The sequence below is a fragment of the Agelaius tricolor genome, unplaced genomic scaffold (assembly GCF_023055355.1).
Source record: "Agelaius tricolor isolate 1412-34295 unplaced genomic scaffold, bAgeTri1.0.p SCAF_8, whole genome shotgun sequence".
Lineage (NCBI taxonomy): Eukaryota > Metazoa > Chordata > Aves > Passeriformes > Icteridae > Agelaius > Agelaius tricolor.
Window position 1 is genome coordinate 16,823,717 of NW_027269268.1, and position 19,671 is coordinate 16,843,387.

The window sequence follows — 19,671 nt, forward strand, 5'->3', positions numbered from 1 at the left end:
GGGCACACAGCAGAGAGGTCACGGAGCGCTCCGCGGCGCTGCCCTGAGGCCCCTCCCCGCGGGCGGGCGCACGGGCGGGGCCGCGGGGACCATGGCGGCCCTGGTGGCGGTGGCGGCGGTGGCAGCGGGCCGGGCCGGGCGGGCGGCGGAGGAGAAGGCAGCGGCTTAGCGGGCTCGGCATGGCCCCGGCCCGGCTGTCGCTGCTGCCCCCGCTGCTGCTGCTGGTGGCGGCCTGCGCCTGGCGGCCGGCGCGGGGCCAGGAGGCGCCGCAGACCCCGGACTGGCGGATGACGCTGAAGACGATCCGCAATGGCGTGCACAAGATCGACATGTACCTGAACGCGGCCCTGGACCTGCTGGGCGGCGAGGACGGGCTCTGCCAGTACAAGTGCAGCGACGGTGAGCGGGGCTGGGGCGCGACCCTTGTCCCGGGCAGGGCGGCCCAGCGCCGCTCCCGGGCAAACCCCGCTGAGTTCTCCCGGCGTGCTTTCCTGTAAATAAATACGTGTATGAACCGCGGCGAGCGAGCTCCTGCACGTGTATGTGTGTTTAAATACGTGTGTAACGTGTACGGAGCATGTGTACACGTAAGCTGTTCTCGTAAGGCGACTTTTAAGTAGCTCCTTTTAAACGTCTCCAAGACGTTTCCCTCGGGGAAAGGCTTATTACTGTCAAATATGTAGCCGATGTGTCCAGGGAAAAACCCTGGAGTGAGAAGAGTTACTCTCTCCCGGCTGGTTATTTATGAGCACTCCTGAGCATTTCGGTTTGGGACAGAAAAGCTTATTAACTCTGAGCTATGGAATATGTTGTTTCGAAGTGACGCTCGCACAGCAGGTTTTAATGGCAGCCGCGTTTGCCAGAGGAAGGAATGCATCCTGCTCTAAGTGTCCTGCTGCTACCAGCAGAGGACATCTGTGATCTGCGCTTCCTCCCTGCGCTTCAGCTGCCTGATTTACCTGAACTATAATTGAGGCAGCTCAAGGTGGCATGACCTGGTAGATGACGATGGTTATTATTATCATAATCATCATTGTTATTATTATATTAGACTGTTATTATTAGGATGAGCCTGCTCGAGCAGGGCATTTGGACCAGATGACTCACTGTGGTGCCTTCCAGCCTGACCCATTCTGTGATTGCCTCCCGTGCTGTGCCCATCCCCAGTGCCAGGCAGGCGATGCTCCAGAAATGGGATTTCTTTCCAGACTTTTCACTGGCGCCTCAAGAGCACCCCAGAATGGGAGGCTGGCATAGCCTGTCGTGCTGGGATCACATCACTCCAGTTTACTGTGTCAGGTTATTTGTTAAGTCAGGAAATGAGTCTGATGGTGACACCCTGGCTGGCTCTACAAGAGTGGCCAGGACACTGTGACATTTACACTCTGTGCTGAAGTGTCCATCTTTCAAATGGGTTTTTTCCCTATTACATTTAACTGTGGCTTCAGATTGCTTCCACTACTGAATGAACGGGAGGGTCATTTTTCAAATTAACTACACAGTCTTTCTTAACTTGGGATGCAGAATTGCTTGGTTTGCTGCACCAGTGAGTATTCAGGGAGATATGAGTTTAGCAGTCTCTACTAATTCAAATTCTATTAATGTTAAAGCTGTAGAAATAAAAATGTTTCATCCCAGTTAAGATAAAAAAATCAGAGAACTACTGTTGGTTGCATATAGAGCACAGAAGTATTAATGAAATTACACTAAAGTACTCTGTTAATACACTCCTCTATATTGCATACTTAACCAACACATGGATTTCAGTAATTTTTTTTTTAACATAGGAAGCAAACATTGACACTTGCTCAGGTGCCTTGTCCCCCTTTCTAAAAAAAATTGCTTAGTACCCCTAAGTTGTAATTTGGAAAGAATTGTTGATATGCAGGTGCCTGAATTAAGTTTAAGTTAAAAATACAACTGATACTGTCTTGAGCCAAACAAATGTCTGTGGTGAGTTTTAAAACTACTAAAATCTTGTGCAAAAAAATCTATTTGAGACATGACAAATTCCCTTTTTCAGGATCAAGGCCCGTTCCTCGCTACGGATATAAACCATCACCACCAAATGGCTGTGGATCCCCTCTGTTTGGAGTTCAGGTAAGTATTTCCATTTTGGGGCTTCTTTGTGTGTCTTTCATACATCAGCTTTCCTCAATATAATGACTTTTTCCATTCCCCCTTCTGAGACAGCATCCATATATAAGGTCCTTGTTCTTATCAGCTCCTAACACATGCTCTGGTAACAACATATGGGAAGTGTTAGTATTGTAAACGAACCTAGCATAAACATTTTCAAAGATTACAAGCATAAAATGTAACGATGATAAACTTCTTGGGTTTTGAGTGTTTGGTTTAGTGTTTTGTTTGCACAGTCTTGGAAGCATTGCATAACTGCAGCTGTAGCCATGTGAGAGTGGAGGGTTTGGCTATGACTCTTGCTGTTCTGACTGACACTAACCCTTTTTCCTTAATGCTACAAAGAAAATAGGAGTCAGCTTCTTATCCTCCAGCTTTGGGACTTTCTTTTTTCCCCCAACTCTGCCCATCCAACACCCCAAGAGTGTAGGCTGGGGCTGGGCAAGAGGCTGGGTGGGGACACAGCTGGGCAGCAGACTACACTGAACAGAGGGGTGTTCCATACTGTATAGTGGTGCCCAGCAATAAAAACTGGAGCACTGGGAGAAGGTGGGGAGGGGGTCATTGCAGAGCTGTGTGTGACTTCCAGGTGGCTGTTGCTCAGAGATGGGCTTGGTATCCCCTCTGCTTTGAAATGTGCTGAATGCTTTTTGCACTGCTTATTTTGGGATATTTTTTTAATTCATCTACTGTGTACAGTATTACACAAGTACACATTATATTAAATGCTGAGGCTGCAAATAAAAAAACCCCCAAAACCCAGTAGAATATGCATCTTTATGCTCCGTCTGTTCTGAAAGTCTCTCAGTTCTCTTTCCATTTCCAGTTCTTCTTTACATTTAACTTTAGCCCTGAAGCAAAATATTACTGTTTTCTGAGGGATTCCACACAACATCAGAGTTGTCATTACAAAAATTAAAACAATTTTCACATGGTTCCAGTTCAGTTCATCTGTGAAGCATCTAGCATTTAGATATTTTTTTTTAATTTTTAATTTAAAACTGTTTAACTCAACAATTAAACTAATTTTAATCTAAAAACTAAATTTAAACTAATTTAAAACGAATTTAAATTCTAAAATTGTGTACTGTGTACTACTTCTTTGATTCATCTACTAAACTGTCTTTATCTTAACCCATCCCATTAGTTTTTATTTTTAACTGTTACAGTCTGTCCATAGGCTGTATTTTCCTTATGCTGGAATACCAATGGAGGTGTGTGTGTGTCTTCTTCACAGTTTGACATCGGTATCCCTTCAATGACAAAGTGCTGCAATCACCATGACAGATGCTATGATACTTGTGGCAATAACAAAAATGATTGTGATGAGCAGTTTCAGACCTGCCTCTCAAAAATTTGCAGAGATGTGCAGAAAACTCTTGGAATCTCAGAGAGTGTCCAGGGTAAGTGTGAAAAAGCCTTTATTTTTTTTTTCAAGTTTGACCTGAGCTTAACTTGGCAAAGAATCTTTGTGCAGTGCAGCAAGGCCACATTTCCATAAGCTGATGGAAGATGCTTTGTTCTGTCCTTCTGCTGTGCAGCCCAGATGCTTGTACAACAGAGCAGTGACACAGCACAGGAAAATTATCAGGGTTAAAACTAACTTGAATTAAGGTTAGTTTTAACTTTAGGGGAAAAATAATGCTGCCCATTTGGGAGTATGAATATTGGAATAGAACTTGATCAAAGTGCACGTATAATTCTTGCATTTACTGTAACAGCTGTAGGATGACTGTTCTGCTGGGTGATTTCTAAACTTCTATGTGTGATTGCTAGTAAACTGTAGGAAAATACAGAATCTTTCCCTGTATGAAATAAGGTATTAAAATAATAAACAGTCATAGTGGAAGTAGTTAATGCTGTCCCCTGGTGAATAAATGTTAGGTTTCTCAGTAACAGACCATATGATATTTCTTCTGGTTTTTGGCCTGCATCTGATGGATACATGACATAACCACTTTTTAACTTGGACAATGTCACTTTCACAGTAAATACTCCCACTGAGAGCAGTAAGTTTTTAGAACAATCTTGTGTTTGAACTTCTCAAATTTATCTAACTGTAAATAAATCATCATGTCAGTCTTCAGTGTCAGAACTGGTCAATATTTGTTCAATTCTGTTGAGCTGATGTTAAAGATAGCAATCTCTGCATAAACTGGGATGCAGAGAGTGAGAAGGTAAACCAGCTCTTTCATCTTCCAAGATTCAGTATGTTTCCAACACAGAAAACATTCCATATGCAATGAATTTTCATTTTGTTTGGCATATAAAAAATCTTTACTCAAAACTTAAATCACTCTGTGTTGGTTCAGTCTTTCATTTGACAATCTGTTTGCTTTGCCCAGAGAAAATTGCTTCTTTCTTAGAGTCATTCTCAGTTTGACAGAGTTTTCTCCTGTTAGTTTTTTTAATATTCCACTCAAAGAGTACTTTTAACTGAACTCTTCTTTGCTTGCAGCTTGTGAATCGACTGTTCAGCTGCTGTTTGATGCAGTTATACATTTAGGATGCAAACCATACCTGGACAGCCAGAGAGCTGCTTGTATGTGTCATTACGAGGGTAAGACAGATCTCTGAGAGAAGACACCGAGATCTCGTGGTGTAGAACAAAACTGAAGATCCAGCCAAAAGGAAGCAAGGCTTTGGTTACAAACTTCCTGCTTTTCAGACAATGATACATTAAACACTGACATGAATTTACTGATTTGAAGATCACTACAATATTCTCATTCATGTAAAAAAGAAACAAGTCGTCCTTCTCTCCATTTTATGCCAGAAGCTTGGGAACTGAAATTGCTTTCCTTTGGTGTATGTTCACCTAGGGCGTGCCATTATAAAATGCTGGTGCCATTTTAATGTTCCCAAGAAGACTCCATAGTGGGGACATCACAGGCACCAAAGAGTTATATTGAATTCTCAGGTGATCTTTAATACAGGTCAGATTTTAGGTTTGCTAGCAGTTGAAGCATCTGATGGGTTCAACAGGAGAGTGTGTTGTGTGTACCAATATGAAACATCTTACATAACCTGTACCTGCGTGTTTCTGCTGCAACTGCCTTGAGTTCTCTCCCATGTATGTGGTCCTGCAGGTTTGTTGTTAAAAAACCAGGAAAACGCCCCAAGCCAATGTACATGCACTACATATTTCTACCTGATTCTATATCAATGCCTTACTTCTGCAGCACTTTTCAGATCAAATACGTTGATCCTTTTAAGGGCTGTCCAGTAAAATGAACAGTTTGCAGCCTAAGGATATACTTTTGATTTGACAGAATGGTGAAATGTAGTTTCTATGTTATTTTTAAAAAATTCATCAAATGTCTGTTTTTGAATAAAACATTTTGTGTTGTGTATTATATGCACGGAAAGGATATATGTTGATTTATATTTCTGTTGTGGCACAACTTGGCTACTGTATTCATCTTTGCTTTCATTTAGTCTGTTCTGATGAAAACTAAAACTAAGTTCCACAGTTAAGATCAGTGTGCCCAAAAAACTTATTTAAGATTCCCTCTGTGAGGCTGATGGATATATGAGCCTGTACTTCTGTCACTTGTTCCCTCTATGACTTCTCTAGCTAAAATCACCTGATGTCTGAATTATTTGGGGTTTGCTCTCTGTACTTATTGCTTATCTACAGGTGTCAGTCCTTAGTTAAGTTCTGCATTAGGTCCTCTGTTAGAAAGATAATGATTTGTTTTCATTAAAAAGCAATTTGCTTTAAATATTCACAGGAGAGGAATGAAAATTAAAATATTGCATCTGTGAACAGGCAGTAGAAATTAAATGCATAAAATTCACTGGACTATAGAGTATAATGTGATATAATTTTGTGTGTTTTTTCTTTACCAGTTGTGGTTTTGGTTTGTTTGTCACTAGAGCTTAGTGTACATGACAGTGAATGTAAGGGCTTCATAAACAAAAAGTTTCTGTTAAAGTTCTTTGGTCGTACCTCAAGGTTTCTTTTCTTATTTGCGGATATGAAATAGCACTAAAAGAGAAGTATTACTGTAGAGCTTTGCAAAACTTTGCTAGATGAACTTGTACTTCTCCTAACTTTGGTGAGAGAAGTATTACTGTAAAGCTTTATGAAACTTTGCTAGATGAACTTGTACTTCTCCTAACTTTGGTGAGAGAAGTATTACTGTAAAGCTTTATGAAACTTTGCTAGATGAACTTGTATTTCCCCTAAGTTTGGTGACATTCATTTTCTACCACAGAATTGAAACAATTCTGTGTTACCCTGGAATTCCATGGTTGTAGCCCTAAAAATCTTTTTAACATTAAAGCAGGGAATGTTAATGGCATTGTTTCAAATGACAGAAGTACCACAATGAGTTCAAACCACTAATTCAAGTAGCTGACTTGCTGAGTTCTGTACAGATGGGCTTAAACTAGGTGCTTAAATTAATGCATATCCTGGGTTTGGATGGGATGGTTATTTTTCTTCCTAGTTGCTGATGCAGTGCTGTGTTTTGGATACAGTGTGAGAATAATGGTGGTAACACTTTGATGATTTAGTTGTTGCTGAGCAGTGCTTACCTTAAATCCAGGACTTCCCAGTTTACCATACTCCATCAGCGAGGAGGTGCACAAGAAGCTGGAAGGAAGCATGGCCAGGACAGCTGACCCAAACTGCCCAAAGGTATATTTCACACCATAGAGCATCACCTCCAGTATATAAAAAGGGGGGAGTTTATATCCTGATCAGCCAGAAGGCATCAACTGCTGCTTGGGGACTGGACAGCAACTGGGGAGTGGACAGTTGGTGAGCAACTGAATAGTGTGTCACTTGTCTGTCGTGGGGTCTATACATCTTCTTTCTCTTTATCCTTTCCATTTTTATTATTATTTTTGTTTACTTTATTTCAGTTACTGAAGTGTTCTTACCTAAACCCATGAGTTTCACTTTTTCTGATTCTCCTTCTCACCATCCCATGGGTGTGTGTGTGTCTGTGTGTGCACACACTTATATACTTAGTCACTGGCTGGGGTTAAACCACGAACAACACAGAAAATTTTCACTGTTGGAAAGAGCTGGGTTTTGTTCCCTCCTGTGCTGACCTGTAATTATACCATGAAAGCCTCGTGGAGTTTCTTTCAAACCACGTAAAACACTAAAAGAGCTTTAATACTTCTGGATAGCACTTTGATAGTTCTGCTTGCAAACCACAGGAGGCATTTCACTTCTTCCAGGTAGTCTTTACTTTGCACAAGCTTTTCCTGTAGCAGAAATCCTTGATAGAGTTGCCTGCAAGTTATACAAAATGCATTTTGCAGACCATAGCCCTAAGATGAAGGCTAGTTATCACCCCTAGGATCAATCATACCATTTAAGAACTTACATATTTATAAATATATGCAAAAATGTAATGCTTGTCCTGGTTGTGGCAGTTCATGTTTTCCTTAGCAGCTGATACAATGCTGTGTTTTGGTTTGAGGATGAGAGGAATGTTGATAAAGCACAGCTTCTCCTGCTGCGCTGCCAGCAAGGAGGCTGATGTGCACAAGGATTTTGGGAGCAGACCCCAGCTGACTCAAGGAATATCCCATATGGAATCATGCTGAACAATAAAACTGGGGGGAGTTGGCCAGGGAAGGGCACTGATCACTCCTCGACTGGCTGGGCATCGATCAGTGGGCAGTGAGCAACTGTACTGTGTGTCACTCACCTTGTATATCCTTTTGTTACTATTCCCCCCCCTTTTCTGTCCCCTTAAACTGTCTTTACCTTTTTTTCTGATTTTCTCCCTCATCCCACTGGAGGAAGTGAGTGAACAGCTCCATGCTAGATTAAAGCATAACAATACATTAGATAGCAGCTCATTTAACTCAATACTGCATGTTTTTGTGTAGTCAGTAATGCTGTACAGCAGTGTGTCCACAATCAAACTTCCTTCTTCAGACTGCAGTTCTGATCTATCCATAATGCTTTTTCCAAAAAATACCCACCTACAATCTGGAAGTGTTTCTAAACCTATAGGCACATCTCACAATAAAACTTTCATGCATTACAATGAGCTGGAAACGCACACCAGCCCAGTGCTACCTCGGGCTGCACACTGTGATCAAGTCACTGGTGACCCAACACAGTGGCTGAGCCTGCTCTCAGCCTCCAGCAAAACAGAGCAGAAGAAAACTCTGTCTTACAAGGATCTAAGCAAACTGTTGGACTGAGGAACGTCGCTGACAGAGTCCTGGATTTCGGTTCTGCAAATGCAGAACTTCACACGGGAGTCTGGCTGCCAGTGGGTTTCAGGGGCAGCTCTAGCATGAGCTGTGAGAGCTGGGATCTGCAGTTGCCAAAAAATGAATCTGTTTGGTAGAAGTCTAAATGTTACCCAGTATAAGATGCAAACTTTGTGATAGTGTCATGTTCTAACTAAAGTTTGCACAAAGACAATTGAAACAAAGTTCTATCTTGATCTAACTGCCTACTGGCAGTCTGAGGGTAACAGGTCTGAACAAGACAAAAACAAGGAAAGGCAGTTAAAAACACCCCATAGCTCCTTTAATCAAAGGGAGACATCTTGTCTGAAATTTTTACCCATGCAAGAAGCCAGAGTAAAACTAGACTGGATAAAAACTATAATTCCACTCTAAATCTGCTTCTTTTTTTTTGTGCTTGTAGCAGCACTCTCCTGAGTGCACATTCATATCTGAGTTTCATATCTAAAAGTAGGCTAGATAAAAAAATCAGATCCCTCTAGGGTATAATCTGTAATGCTCTTATACAGAAGAATGGGGTTTGTCACTGGCTTTGGTTTAGAAACTTGTTTGTTATGCAATTGATCAGTGAGCGGTAAGTACCACAGAATTCCCCGTCGGGAATACTCGTTAAGACACCTGGGCGCTCTCGTCAATACCTTGTCCCTCGCCTCACAGTTCCGAAATCATCAAAGAGAACTGAAGGGAGAACAGAGCAAAGCTGCAGAATGATCTACACATCCAAACCTCCCAAAGGTTGCGTGTGGGTGCCCGAATGGAAAAGGACTTTGAGGAACAGGAGCCGTACAGGAAAGAAAACACGATGAACCTGAAATGGGAATTTGAGTAGAATTTTGAAAAATCCACACTAAGTGAATACGGGAGGCTCTCACCATATTTCAGGACGCTGGTTTTGTACAAGCCGGTGCAGTTACTCGACCACGGTCTCTGAGTACCAGCCCAGGAGCACAGGAAACACAGAACTTTAACACAGCACCCTTGGGCTTTTCCGCGGGAACAAAAGGCGAGGGGGCGGAGCGACCAGGGGTAGGCTAGGAAGAGAAAGAGAGGGGAAGGCTTGGAAGAGGAAGAGAAGGCAGTGCTTGCCTGCGCTCGGTTCGGTTCGTATCGGTGTGCAGCCGGTGCCTCGGTTCACGGCGATGTCGGGCTCGGAGCGGCAGCCGCAGGCGGGTGCGTGTGCGGAGGGGACGCGGTGGGGAAGGGCGCGGAAGGGCCGGGCCGCGCCGCTTGGGGTTCCTGCCGGAGGCAGAGCGAACGGGAGCGGGACGGGGAATGTCTGTGAGGGGCCGGGGGCAGCCGGGCTGCCCGGCCGGAGCGCCTGAGCTTCCCACAGAGGGGGAGCGCTGCACCCAGGGCGCTGCCGGCGCTCACGGAGAGCCGGAGCTTTGCTTCTGTCCTCCTTTCTGTGAAAAACACGGTCACTCTCCGTGAAAATGAAAAAAATTAACAAAGGACAATAGGAAACAAGGACCATAGAGCAAAGGTTATTACAGCCGGGTGCATCTTCGCCCTCAGGCAAGGCCACACTTATCTTCGGGGATGCTCCCTATATCAGCCATTGCCTCTATTGCATCAGCCTGTAACAGATTCAATGCAATTTTTATGGAATTCAATTCAGTTATGCATGGTAAACTTTCCTTTATGCATAGTAAAGTTTCCTTTTTAGTTTACATATTCCAAGAACTATTTAATTTGGGTCTGCCTTTTTAGAGCATGCGGATTCCTTGGCTGTGGTTTTAGTCCATTCTTAACACCTCCAGTTTTTGGGCCTTGGTCCACACTGTCTTCAGATGGTGAATGCCAAATGTTGGCATGTAGCAGGTGTCTTCTTCATATGTTCATTGGATGTTATCCCATCCAAGCAGGCATTTTAACACAAGCATACTTATATCAGCTATTTCACTGAGTTTAATTAACAACAGAAATAAAAACTATGTAACAAAGTTACTTTAACACTACTCATCTAAAATCCATTTTAATATTTGTGAAAAGCCAATATTATAATGTGTATCTATAACATTTCCTTCTGGAGGAGGAGGAAAGGAACGTTCGGGAAGGTGGGAGGTGAAGGATGGCCAACAAGGAAATAGATTTGCAATAAATCCAGGGCACGCCACGCAAGGGGAAAACCCCTCTGGCTTCCCAGCACAGCCTCGGGACAGGGAAAGTGGGGAAGGTTCTCGGCGTGTAACTGGAGGGCAGGAGAAGTCAAGGCAGTAAAACTTGGGCTGGGTCCCCAGAGATGCAGCCAGGCTTAAAGCGGCTTCTTTTTTGTGCCATTTGGTTGTTTCTAAGGGCCTTGCCCTTTGTAGTCTTGATGGTAGATCTGTTGAGATGGAAACGCATCCAGGGATAGACTCTGTGAGATTCCAGTGTAACCTAGTGCATACCTGATTTTTGATTCCTTTAAAGCAATCAGTGTTCATGAAATTAATGACAAGTAGTCCTGTTGGTCTCAATTAGATTTTAGAACAAACTTGTTCCTGTGTGAGACAAACAGAAAACTTTTCATAAATCATGATAATTCATATAGTGTTTATGTGAATGAAGCTGCGATACGAGAGGGACAATGAAAAACGAAAGACTAGGAAGTTACTAAACAGGATTAAATTAACAGGAATTTTTTTCCTAGGTTCCTGTAGCACAGGAATTCTAGTCCTCCTGTGTCTACATTTTCTGTCTTAAAGTTTGATGACTATAAAATTTTATTATCTGTTTCATGGGGAGGGGGGATCACAAGAACTTTTGTCCTCTATCAAGATATAGCTATGTTAGTTTTGCAAAAGGCATTAATAACATTTGAAAAATAGATGTGAAAAGCTAGTATTGTATGTGCAAAGTAGTTTGCAAAATACATGTGACTCTTCTTATAATTGCAGGCCATGTCCAGCTGGATAGCAGACCTATATTACCCACCACAGGTACAGTGTCATATACAGTTCTCATAACGTGGTAGTTAGTCTGTACCAGTAGTAGTAGTGATTTAGTACACCACTGAGATTTAAGTAAGAGGAACAAGGATTTTAGCCTAACCATCTGCAAGTCTGTAGTTCTGCACACTCCCGAGATGTGCACGTTCTTTGTTGTTCCCACACTGTTACTTTTATGTCCCTTCTGTACTGGAGGTACTTAAAGTCTCTATAGTTCTGCAGAAGAAAAGGTTTAAGTCTTGCATTTTTTCAGTTGTCAATAGCTGTTACACTATCTACTGTGACTCCTGCTGCATCCAACCTCAAAGAGAATGCTCAGCTTTGTATTAGCAGCATGACTGAAAGAAAAGAAACACCGATGTATTTTTAAGTTATGTAAAATTTTTACTATTGAGTTAGAGTCTCGTTAAAAAAATACACCAAGCTAGTTATATAAAATCATCATCTCTGACTATGTTTATATAGGTACAGATACACAGACAGATAGAAAATAGTCATGTCTTGACCACCTGAAATTCAGACTGCTGGAGTCAGAACTTCCAGAACAGCCTCCAAAAGCTGTGGGTACAGACAAACACTAATGAGGCTGTTTACCTGCATGCCTGCTTACCTGATGTGTGAATGAGCTTTTGGTTCACATGAACAGCTAAACTTTAAGGCTGGATGCATAATTTCAAATTGGTTTTGTTTGTTTTTAATGAATGAGTTTGTGGCTAAATAACTTTTTGATTTCTCTAACAGATGGAAATGAGAACATCACAGAAGTAGATGCACTCAATATAAGGTAAAGTTCTGGTGGCAGTGACAGATGTCCCAAGGGACTTGGGAGGTCAGTGAGGGTTTTCTGATTTTTGTTAAGAATTGGATAGAATTATTTGATTCAACTCCACCCACTTACAAAACATGTTTGTAGTTTTAGCTATACCAGCTGCAGATGTGAAGGCATGTGGAAGGGACTATGAGGAGTGTTCTCTTTATTGTAGGCAATGTGCAAGTACCATCACATTCTAAGGAGCCACTGGACAGACTAAGTGTTAGATTGTAGCACAGGAACTTATTCCTCTGGAAGGACGGGAAATGGACCATGGAACAGTGATTCCATAAAAGCCCTGAAAACAGTAAACCACCTGCCTGATAACTTTGCCTTATCCATACAGCTGAGTAGAGAAAGAACTATTTAGGGAATTATCCCAAATGGTCATTCGCAGGATCCAATGACCAAACTGTCCGAAATCCCTACTAGCCATGCACCTAGCCAAATCCTAAGGAAGAGAAATTGACAAAATCTGAAAAAATTCTGGTACAGGTAAAATTGTTCATAATTACAAGGCTAAAATTTATAATCTTTGCATTTTATCATGTTTGGTACTCAGAAGGGGAACAATGTTATAAAGCACCCAACTTCTCTTATTGGTTATCCAGCCAACATTGTAGAACCTCCCTGACTTTGAGCAGTCATCCTAAATTCCTGTTCTCTGTCTGAATTCTTGTGTGTATGTTACAAAAACATGTTTCATTAAGGGGATTCTCATAACAAAGTGGAAAAGCAGAGACAGTCTATGGGTAATGATGTTAATTTTGCTGTGAAACAAAAGCATTTGCCAGTGAAACTCTGATCTTCAACATCTGCAGACAAATATTCTAAACAACTTTCTCCTGTAATTGCACCAAACCTGAATATTCCATATCATGAAAGAAAGTATTAACATGGCAAAAATGACAGCTCTGACCAGAGCCAGTCCTAGGGCAGCATGACCTGGAGTGTCATTCCATGTACCTCAAACTCTGGACCTGTCTGTTGCCAGCATTGTTGCTAGAAGTGTTTCAGTTTCTGTTTTCTGCACCAGTAACTACAAAAGCAGAAAAATTGTCTGCTTCATCCTTCTAATTACAGCCATGTCAACACTTAGGATCTTTTGGGTCCAAGTGTTGGCATGACTGTGGCTCCATAGCCAAGTCCAGAGTATGCTGTCACACATCCTGTGCTGTGTTTTGCTCATAAACCAATAAAATTGCAGAATGCTACTCCCAAACACACAGGTATTCTATGTGTTTGCTGCCATGATAAAGTCCTCTGCTTCCAAGTAGAGGACTTTATCATGGTCGGTCATTTATTCTGTCCTTAAAAAACCTCTGTCCTTCAGGAGTTTGTGGGCTGGTTGCAGGAAACTTAGATGAATTTGTCAACTTAAACTTGTCATATTAAATTGTCATTGCTTTCATTTCATTAGGGTAAATAACAAACATTTGTTCTCCTTTTGCAAGATACATTACACTTAGCACCTCATCCCCAGTTTATAGTCTATTGATTACAATGCAGCACTTGATTTACTTAGAAAAACTTGATGTGAATCACAGACAGCTACAATTACAAGTAAGTGCATGTGTCCTGTGCAATTACGTTAGTATTTATAATATAAATATGTAACATGGAAAATTTGAGCCATGTCTGAAATGCACCATTATGTGCCTTAACTAATGAAACAGTCTCATTTACCAAGAATGTTTTCCATCTGTGGCAGCAGACAATCACGTGATCTTGAAGAGCAGTACAAAATGGACCATAAAAGAAGAGGAGTTGCATTAATCTTCAATCATGAGCACTTTTTTTGGCAATTAAAGCTGCCCGACAGACGTGGGACTATGGTAGACAGAATTAATCTGAATCGCACGTAAGAAACTTGGTTGCTCCACTAACCCTTAAAAAATCTGAATTTTAGAAATTGTGGTCAAATTAAGAAGTTATCTAAATCTCCTGTTTAAGTAAAGACCCAAAGATTTTGCAGACATAGCACCAATGCAACTTGAGTGAAGAAAGCTCTAATTAAAAAGCTTCAAGGCACATTTTTTTTAGGTCACAGAAACTGCTGGCACAAGAAGTCCTGTGAGTTGAGTGAGTCCAGAGTTTTCTTTGGACAAACTCTTTGAAGTAACTTTAGGTGTTAGACCTCTACTTGACACCAGTTTGAATTCAAAATCAACTTTAGTAGTTTTGTTCATAAATAATGCATAAGAAAGTTAATTCCCCCACAGGGAAAGAAACTGAGTTGGTAGCAATTGATATATAATTTGAGCAATATTTTTACTAATACTGATCTATTCTAACAATAGTTTTACAGACCTTGGGTTTGAAGTCAGAGTTTTTGATGACCTGAAAGCAAAAGATGTGCAGAAGAGAATTGATGAAGGTAAGAGACTGTGTGTTAGTTATGTCTATTGCAGCAGAATTCCCAGATACCTTTTTTCCAATCTCTCCATCTTACTTAAAATAAATTGTTGTACACAAGGAATTTAACATTAGAAGGATTTAAAGGTTAGACTGAAAATTATTTTATTGCAATGTATGAGAAGCTTCAGTGAGAGAACTAATTAAGTCACAAAAAGCTGAAAGATGGTATGTGGAGCTAGGAGAAGATAATTATATTCTTCTTTTTATGGTTACTGCCCCTTCAGCCAGGCTCAATCAATGCACCTTGAAATCCTTACAGTATGGCTTTTCCTGAAAATGGTATCCATTTGAAAAAGGACTGACTGGGGATTCAATGATATGATACAAATGTATGATGTTTTTTAGACCTGAATAAGAGTGTTTCATCATTTAAACACCACTTGACTATTTCAGCCTCTAAGGAGGACCACAGCGATGCTGACTGCTTTGTGTGTGTGTTCCTGAGCCACGGTGAGGATGAACACATTTATGCCTATGATGAAAAAATCAAAATTCAGACAATGACAGACATGTTCAGAGGAGACAAGTGCCAGAGTTTGGTAGGAAAACCAAAGATATTTATCATTCAGGTAAGATGTCTGTTTCTGAATTCAGTGAAGTTAACTTGTGTCTTCCTGCAATAGATGTCAGTTTTCCTGATGCAGTCTTTCCACAAGGCATTTAAGACGAGGATTCTTCTCTTTTTATTAGAAACCCCAATGTATACTACTGTTAATATTATTACAGCTGTATTTAATAAGTAATTTTACAAAAAGAAACACAAACCCATGTCAGATCTACTGTCAGTGTTTTTTACAGCCTCAGCTCAGTTCCTATTGGTCACACTTCACAGCCCAAGGCTAAGCTGATAAACTATCTACCCTTTGTATCTTCATTACTTCCTTCCAGGCAAGTCCCTTTACTTGATCCTCAGTGAAATTGGGTTTTGTGTTTGGCTTTTTTGTCTGTTTCCTTTTTTTTGTGGGGCTTTTTGGTTGGTTGGTTTTTGTGGTGGTAGTGATTTTCAGTTGTTGTTGTTGTTGGTTGGCTGGTTTTTTTGTCTATGACCTATACTTGGCATCTCTGTAGAATCCAAAGAATCAAATTAAGGCTTTATTGTCTCAGAAACACTGTCTGTGCTAAGTGGTCAGACAAAGACCATATGTAACCTCCTGTTCCTTTCCTTGGTTCATGGGAGAATGAAAGTTGGGAGGTACCTCAGGAAGGCTCTGGTCCAGCCTCCTGTTCAAAGCAGAGTTATGGGGTCAGGCCAGGTCATGCAGGGCTTTATCCCATCTTTATCCAGATCACAATAGCAAACTCATATATGAACCTGGACTTCAGCAGACTGTAATTGTACCAGTTTACAGAATAATTCTAAGTATTACCTTTTTTTTTCCCAAATGCAAGCTTCCTCAGGGTTGCTGCAAGAAGCAGTATATTGTTAATTCACCTTTCATTAGGACTCATTCAGATTTCCTTTTTTTTTTTAACCTGGTGCCAAAGATAGAAAAAATATTTTCGTATTTCAATTTTAAGGTCAAAGTAATACTTGGAAACACTTACATACTCATCAAAAAGCTAATTAACTTAGTTCATCAGCTGAGTTATTTTCCAGCACAACTGGCATAGCAATTACCTCTGGAAACCAGAAACATCAAGATGAAACTTTATCACTGTAAAGAAAATTCTTTGTGTTTTCTCTTTTAGTGGTAGTTCTGAAATAATGCTCCTTTGTATCTTTTGAGTGTGTTCTCACCTTGTTATCCTCCATGTGTAGCCTTTCTGCTCCACTGACAATAGTGGGATCACTACTGACTTCTCACAAAAAACCTTTCCTCAACACACTTGAGGCTGCACTAAGCAGAAGTGTAACAGCTTGTAATGATGGCTGTGCTTCAGAGCAGTAATTCAGCACTGCCTTGCCGCCAAGGGAGGCAATTCTTCCTCTCTGCTCAGCAGTGATGAGGCTGCCTCTGAAGTATTATGTCCAGTCCTGAGTTCCCCAGTTCAAGACAAATACAGACTTACTGGAGTGAGTCCTGCAAAGGGCCACAGAGATCATTAGGGGACTCTGGAGCATGTTTGATATGAGGAGAGGCTAAGAGAGCTGGACTGTTCAGCTTGGAGGAGATGGCTCAGGGGAATCTTAGCAATGTTCTGAACAGCTGGTGGGAGGGAATAAGAGGGAGACAGGCTCTTTTCAGTGGTACCCAAATGACAGGTTAAGAGGCAACTGGAACAAATTAAAACACAAAATTTCACCTCAACACAAGAAAACACATTTTTTACTGTGAGATTGGTCAAACACTGGAAAAGGTCACCCATACAGACTGTGGAGTCTCCACTTACGGAGATCCTCAAAAGCTGACTGGACAATAGTCCTGGACAACATGCTGTAGCTAACACTGCTTGAGTCAGGAGGTTGGACTAGATGATCTCAAGAGATCCCTTCCAGTCTTAGTGATTCTGAGATCATCTTCGTGCTTTCAATGGACTTTGTCCCCAACATTTTAAGTGACAGAGAAATAAATGTGTCTTGCTGAAGGCAGAGCCATGGTAATGGGGCACACCTAGCTGAACGGAAGTGCCTCTGGTTAGTGTCAGAATTTAACAGTGAGCTTGGCAGGGGTGCAAACATAACACCACTTCTCACCAACAGGCCTGTCGAGGTGATCAACATGATGATGCAGTCATTGCTCATGATGCAATAGACAGCAGGGAATCCCCTGACAATAAGACTGAAGTGGATGCAGCTACTGTCTTTACTCTGCCTGCTGGTGCAGACTTTATCATGTGCTACTCTGTGGCACAAGGTGAGTTCCAGTATTTTACATCCAGTGTCTGATACTTCACTCTAACAACCCTGAACATGTCTTCATTTTGCAGTCCAAAAAATGAGAACAGTTCCATGTAAATCTGATTCATATGTCTGATAAGTAGCAACTTGTCTGGGAAAGAATGTTATGTGCTAGAGATGAAATGAAAGTAAATTATCAAGGTGCGTTACATTTGCCAAACAAAAGCACTGTCATCAGTCTTGAAGCTGAGCTACCTCCCAACAGCCAACATCCATCTCTTTTCCAGGATTCTGCTGGCTTATAAATTTCCCTGCACTACATGGCTGTTCTCTCCAGTCCCCCATGTATGTTGTCCTCAGTCCCATCTGCTCTCTTAGGAAGTAGAGGTGCAGTCCTGTAAGCTACCAGTCCCTGAATCATGTTCCTCTTAGCTGAGCACCACAAGTGGTACCAAAGCCATTTCCCATCTACAATTTGCAGTGTAACTGGCAAAGTAAGATTTACACCCATTAGTAATTCCTTATAGATGGTAGCTAGCAAACAGTGAGTCTCATAAATATTTTTCCAAGAGGTTATCAGTACTTACATTTGGATCTAATTTTATGTTCTTTTTCTACTCTAGGCTACTATTCTCATCGTGACATTGTAAATGGCTCCTGGTACATCCAAGATTTGTGTGAGACCCTTAGGAAGCATGGATCTTCTGGGGAGTTCACAGAACTTCTTACTGTTGTTAACAGGAAAGTATCACATCGCAGAGTGGGTATGTGCAGAGACATTAATGCTATAGGGAAAAAACAGATTCCTTCTTTTGCCTCAATGTTAACTAAAAAATTGTATTTTCATCCAAAATCTAAGTAGATTATTTAGCAGTGATGACCATTACTATTACCTGCTGTAGAGCAAAGAATACCATCTTTGTTGAGGAGATGTAATATTCTACAAGATTGTCTGTAAAATCACTAGGATCAAACATTACAATCTGCATGCCTAATAGTTTCTAAAATCTTGAAGCAGTCTTAAAACTAGAATTATACCAGGGAATTCATCTCAGGGAATATGGGAAAAGTTGACTGGGGTCAAACTATTAGAAGGTACTCAGATTTTATTGAAATTGTTGCTTGGAATTGAAATCAATTGAAATTTATTTTTTTCCTAGAAGTGTCTTGCTTGATTGCCATCTAACTATGGCACATTTTACTCCTTCCAAAACATTTTTAGTGTTCTGTTAGATTAACTTGTCTTGCTCCTAGAGCACAGTTTACAGGGAACATGGTTTTTAGGGCATCTTTATAAATTTGTGGACAGCAGAATCCACAACTTATGTAGCTTTATATGGCTTTTTAGACATTGTTTAATTTTCTTACCACACTAAAAAGGAACTTAATTCCTTGGGTACAACTATAGCATTAATATAGGATTAATCAAATATGGTTGATTAATAAAAAGTTTCCTTTTACTTGAATATAACTTATACTTGAGGCACAATTACAGTTTTCTGGTGCTTTACATCCTCAGGAGCAAAACAGCAGTAATGAGAAGAGACCACATACAGTTTGTTCAGGGTGAGATTGCCTTGTCTGTATCTCTGAAGCTAATGCTGCTGAACATCTCTAGGCAGCTCTACAAAATATAACATATGCAAACCTTCATACTTCAGGCCTTTGAGTTGCATCAGGCCTCCTCTTGGCCCTGGAGAAGATCAGCCATACCTCTGACCATGGCACCGAAAGTGATGGTGCATGGTCACCACAGGATTGTTACTGCTGCAGTAGTTGTGGTGCTGACTTGAACCAAATATTTCTTTTTTTTTTAAGGTTATTAATTGTCCCTCTGAGGGACAACAGAGAACTCAATCTGAGCAAAGTGTCTTATTCCACTTTCCTGGGGAAAAAATAATTGGTTTAGTGGTTCTGCTTTAGTTAAGTCTTTCCATATACAACGTTCTAAGTCATAAATGCTGTATCTTACTACACCTGCTTTTAAACAGGTGTATAAATCATGTATGTTTGAATGTTTTGATAAATTCTTTCAGTACAATGCAACAGTGAAACATAAATGATTTTGTAGCAAGTTTGAGATGCCTTACTTTTCTAGCACTAATCCACTTTCCTGGGGAAAAAATAATTGGTTTACTGGTTCTGCTTCTGTTAAGTCTTTCCATATACCATGTTCTGTCATAAATGCTGTATCTTACTACACCTGCTTTTAAATGTTGTATGAATCATGCACGTTTGAATGTTTTGATAAATTCTTTCAATAAAATGCAACAGTGAAACAAATGATTTTATAGCAAGTTTGAGATACCTTACTTTTCCAGCACTATTTACTAGGAAAGCTTAATTGTCATGCTGATCTAAACTTG

At 40.9% G+C, this 19,671-nt stretch overlaps 2 protein-coding genes across 3 annotated transcripts; both read left to right on the plus strand.

The window, feature by feature from the left end:
- The first annotated feature begins 47 nt into the window (after positions 1-47).
- Positions 48-6,080, plus strand: PLA2G12A (phospholipase A2 group XIIA). The gene is made up of 4 exons (XM_071431769.1): positions 48-399; positions 2,024-2,100; positions 3,377-3,542; positions 4,598-6,080. Exons 1-4 carry the CDS (start codon positions 180-182, stop codon positions 4,714-4,716), a joined length of 582 nt encoding a protein of 193 aa, XP_071287870.1. The 5' UTR covers positions 48-179; the 3' UTR covers positions 4,717-6,080.
- Positions 6,081-8,870: 2,790 nt separating this feature from the next.
- Positions 8,871-19,588, plus strand: CASP6 (caspase 6). Of its 2 annotated transcripts, none has more exons than XM_071431762.1 (8): positions 8,871-9,537; positions 11,247-11,288; positions 12,039-12,081; positions 13,820-13,969; positions 14,409-14,485; positions 14,920-15,095; positions 17,168-17,321; positions 17,929-19,588. In XM_071431762.1, exons 1-8 carry the CDS (start codon positions 9,507-9,509, stop codon positions 18,165-18,167), a joined length of 912 nt encoding a protein of 303 aa, XP_071287863.1. In that variant the 5' UTR covers positions 8,871-9,506; the 3' UTR covers positions 18,168-19,588. The 2 variants fall into 2 exon arrangements, with proteins under 2 accessions (XP_071287863.1, XP_071287864.1); XM_071431763.1 differs by having other exon boundaries at positions 8,872-9,537; positions 13,823-13,969.
- Positions 19,589-19,671: the final 83 nt, after the last annotated feature.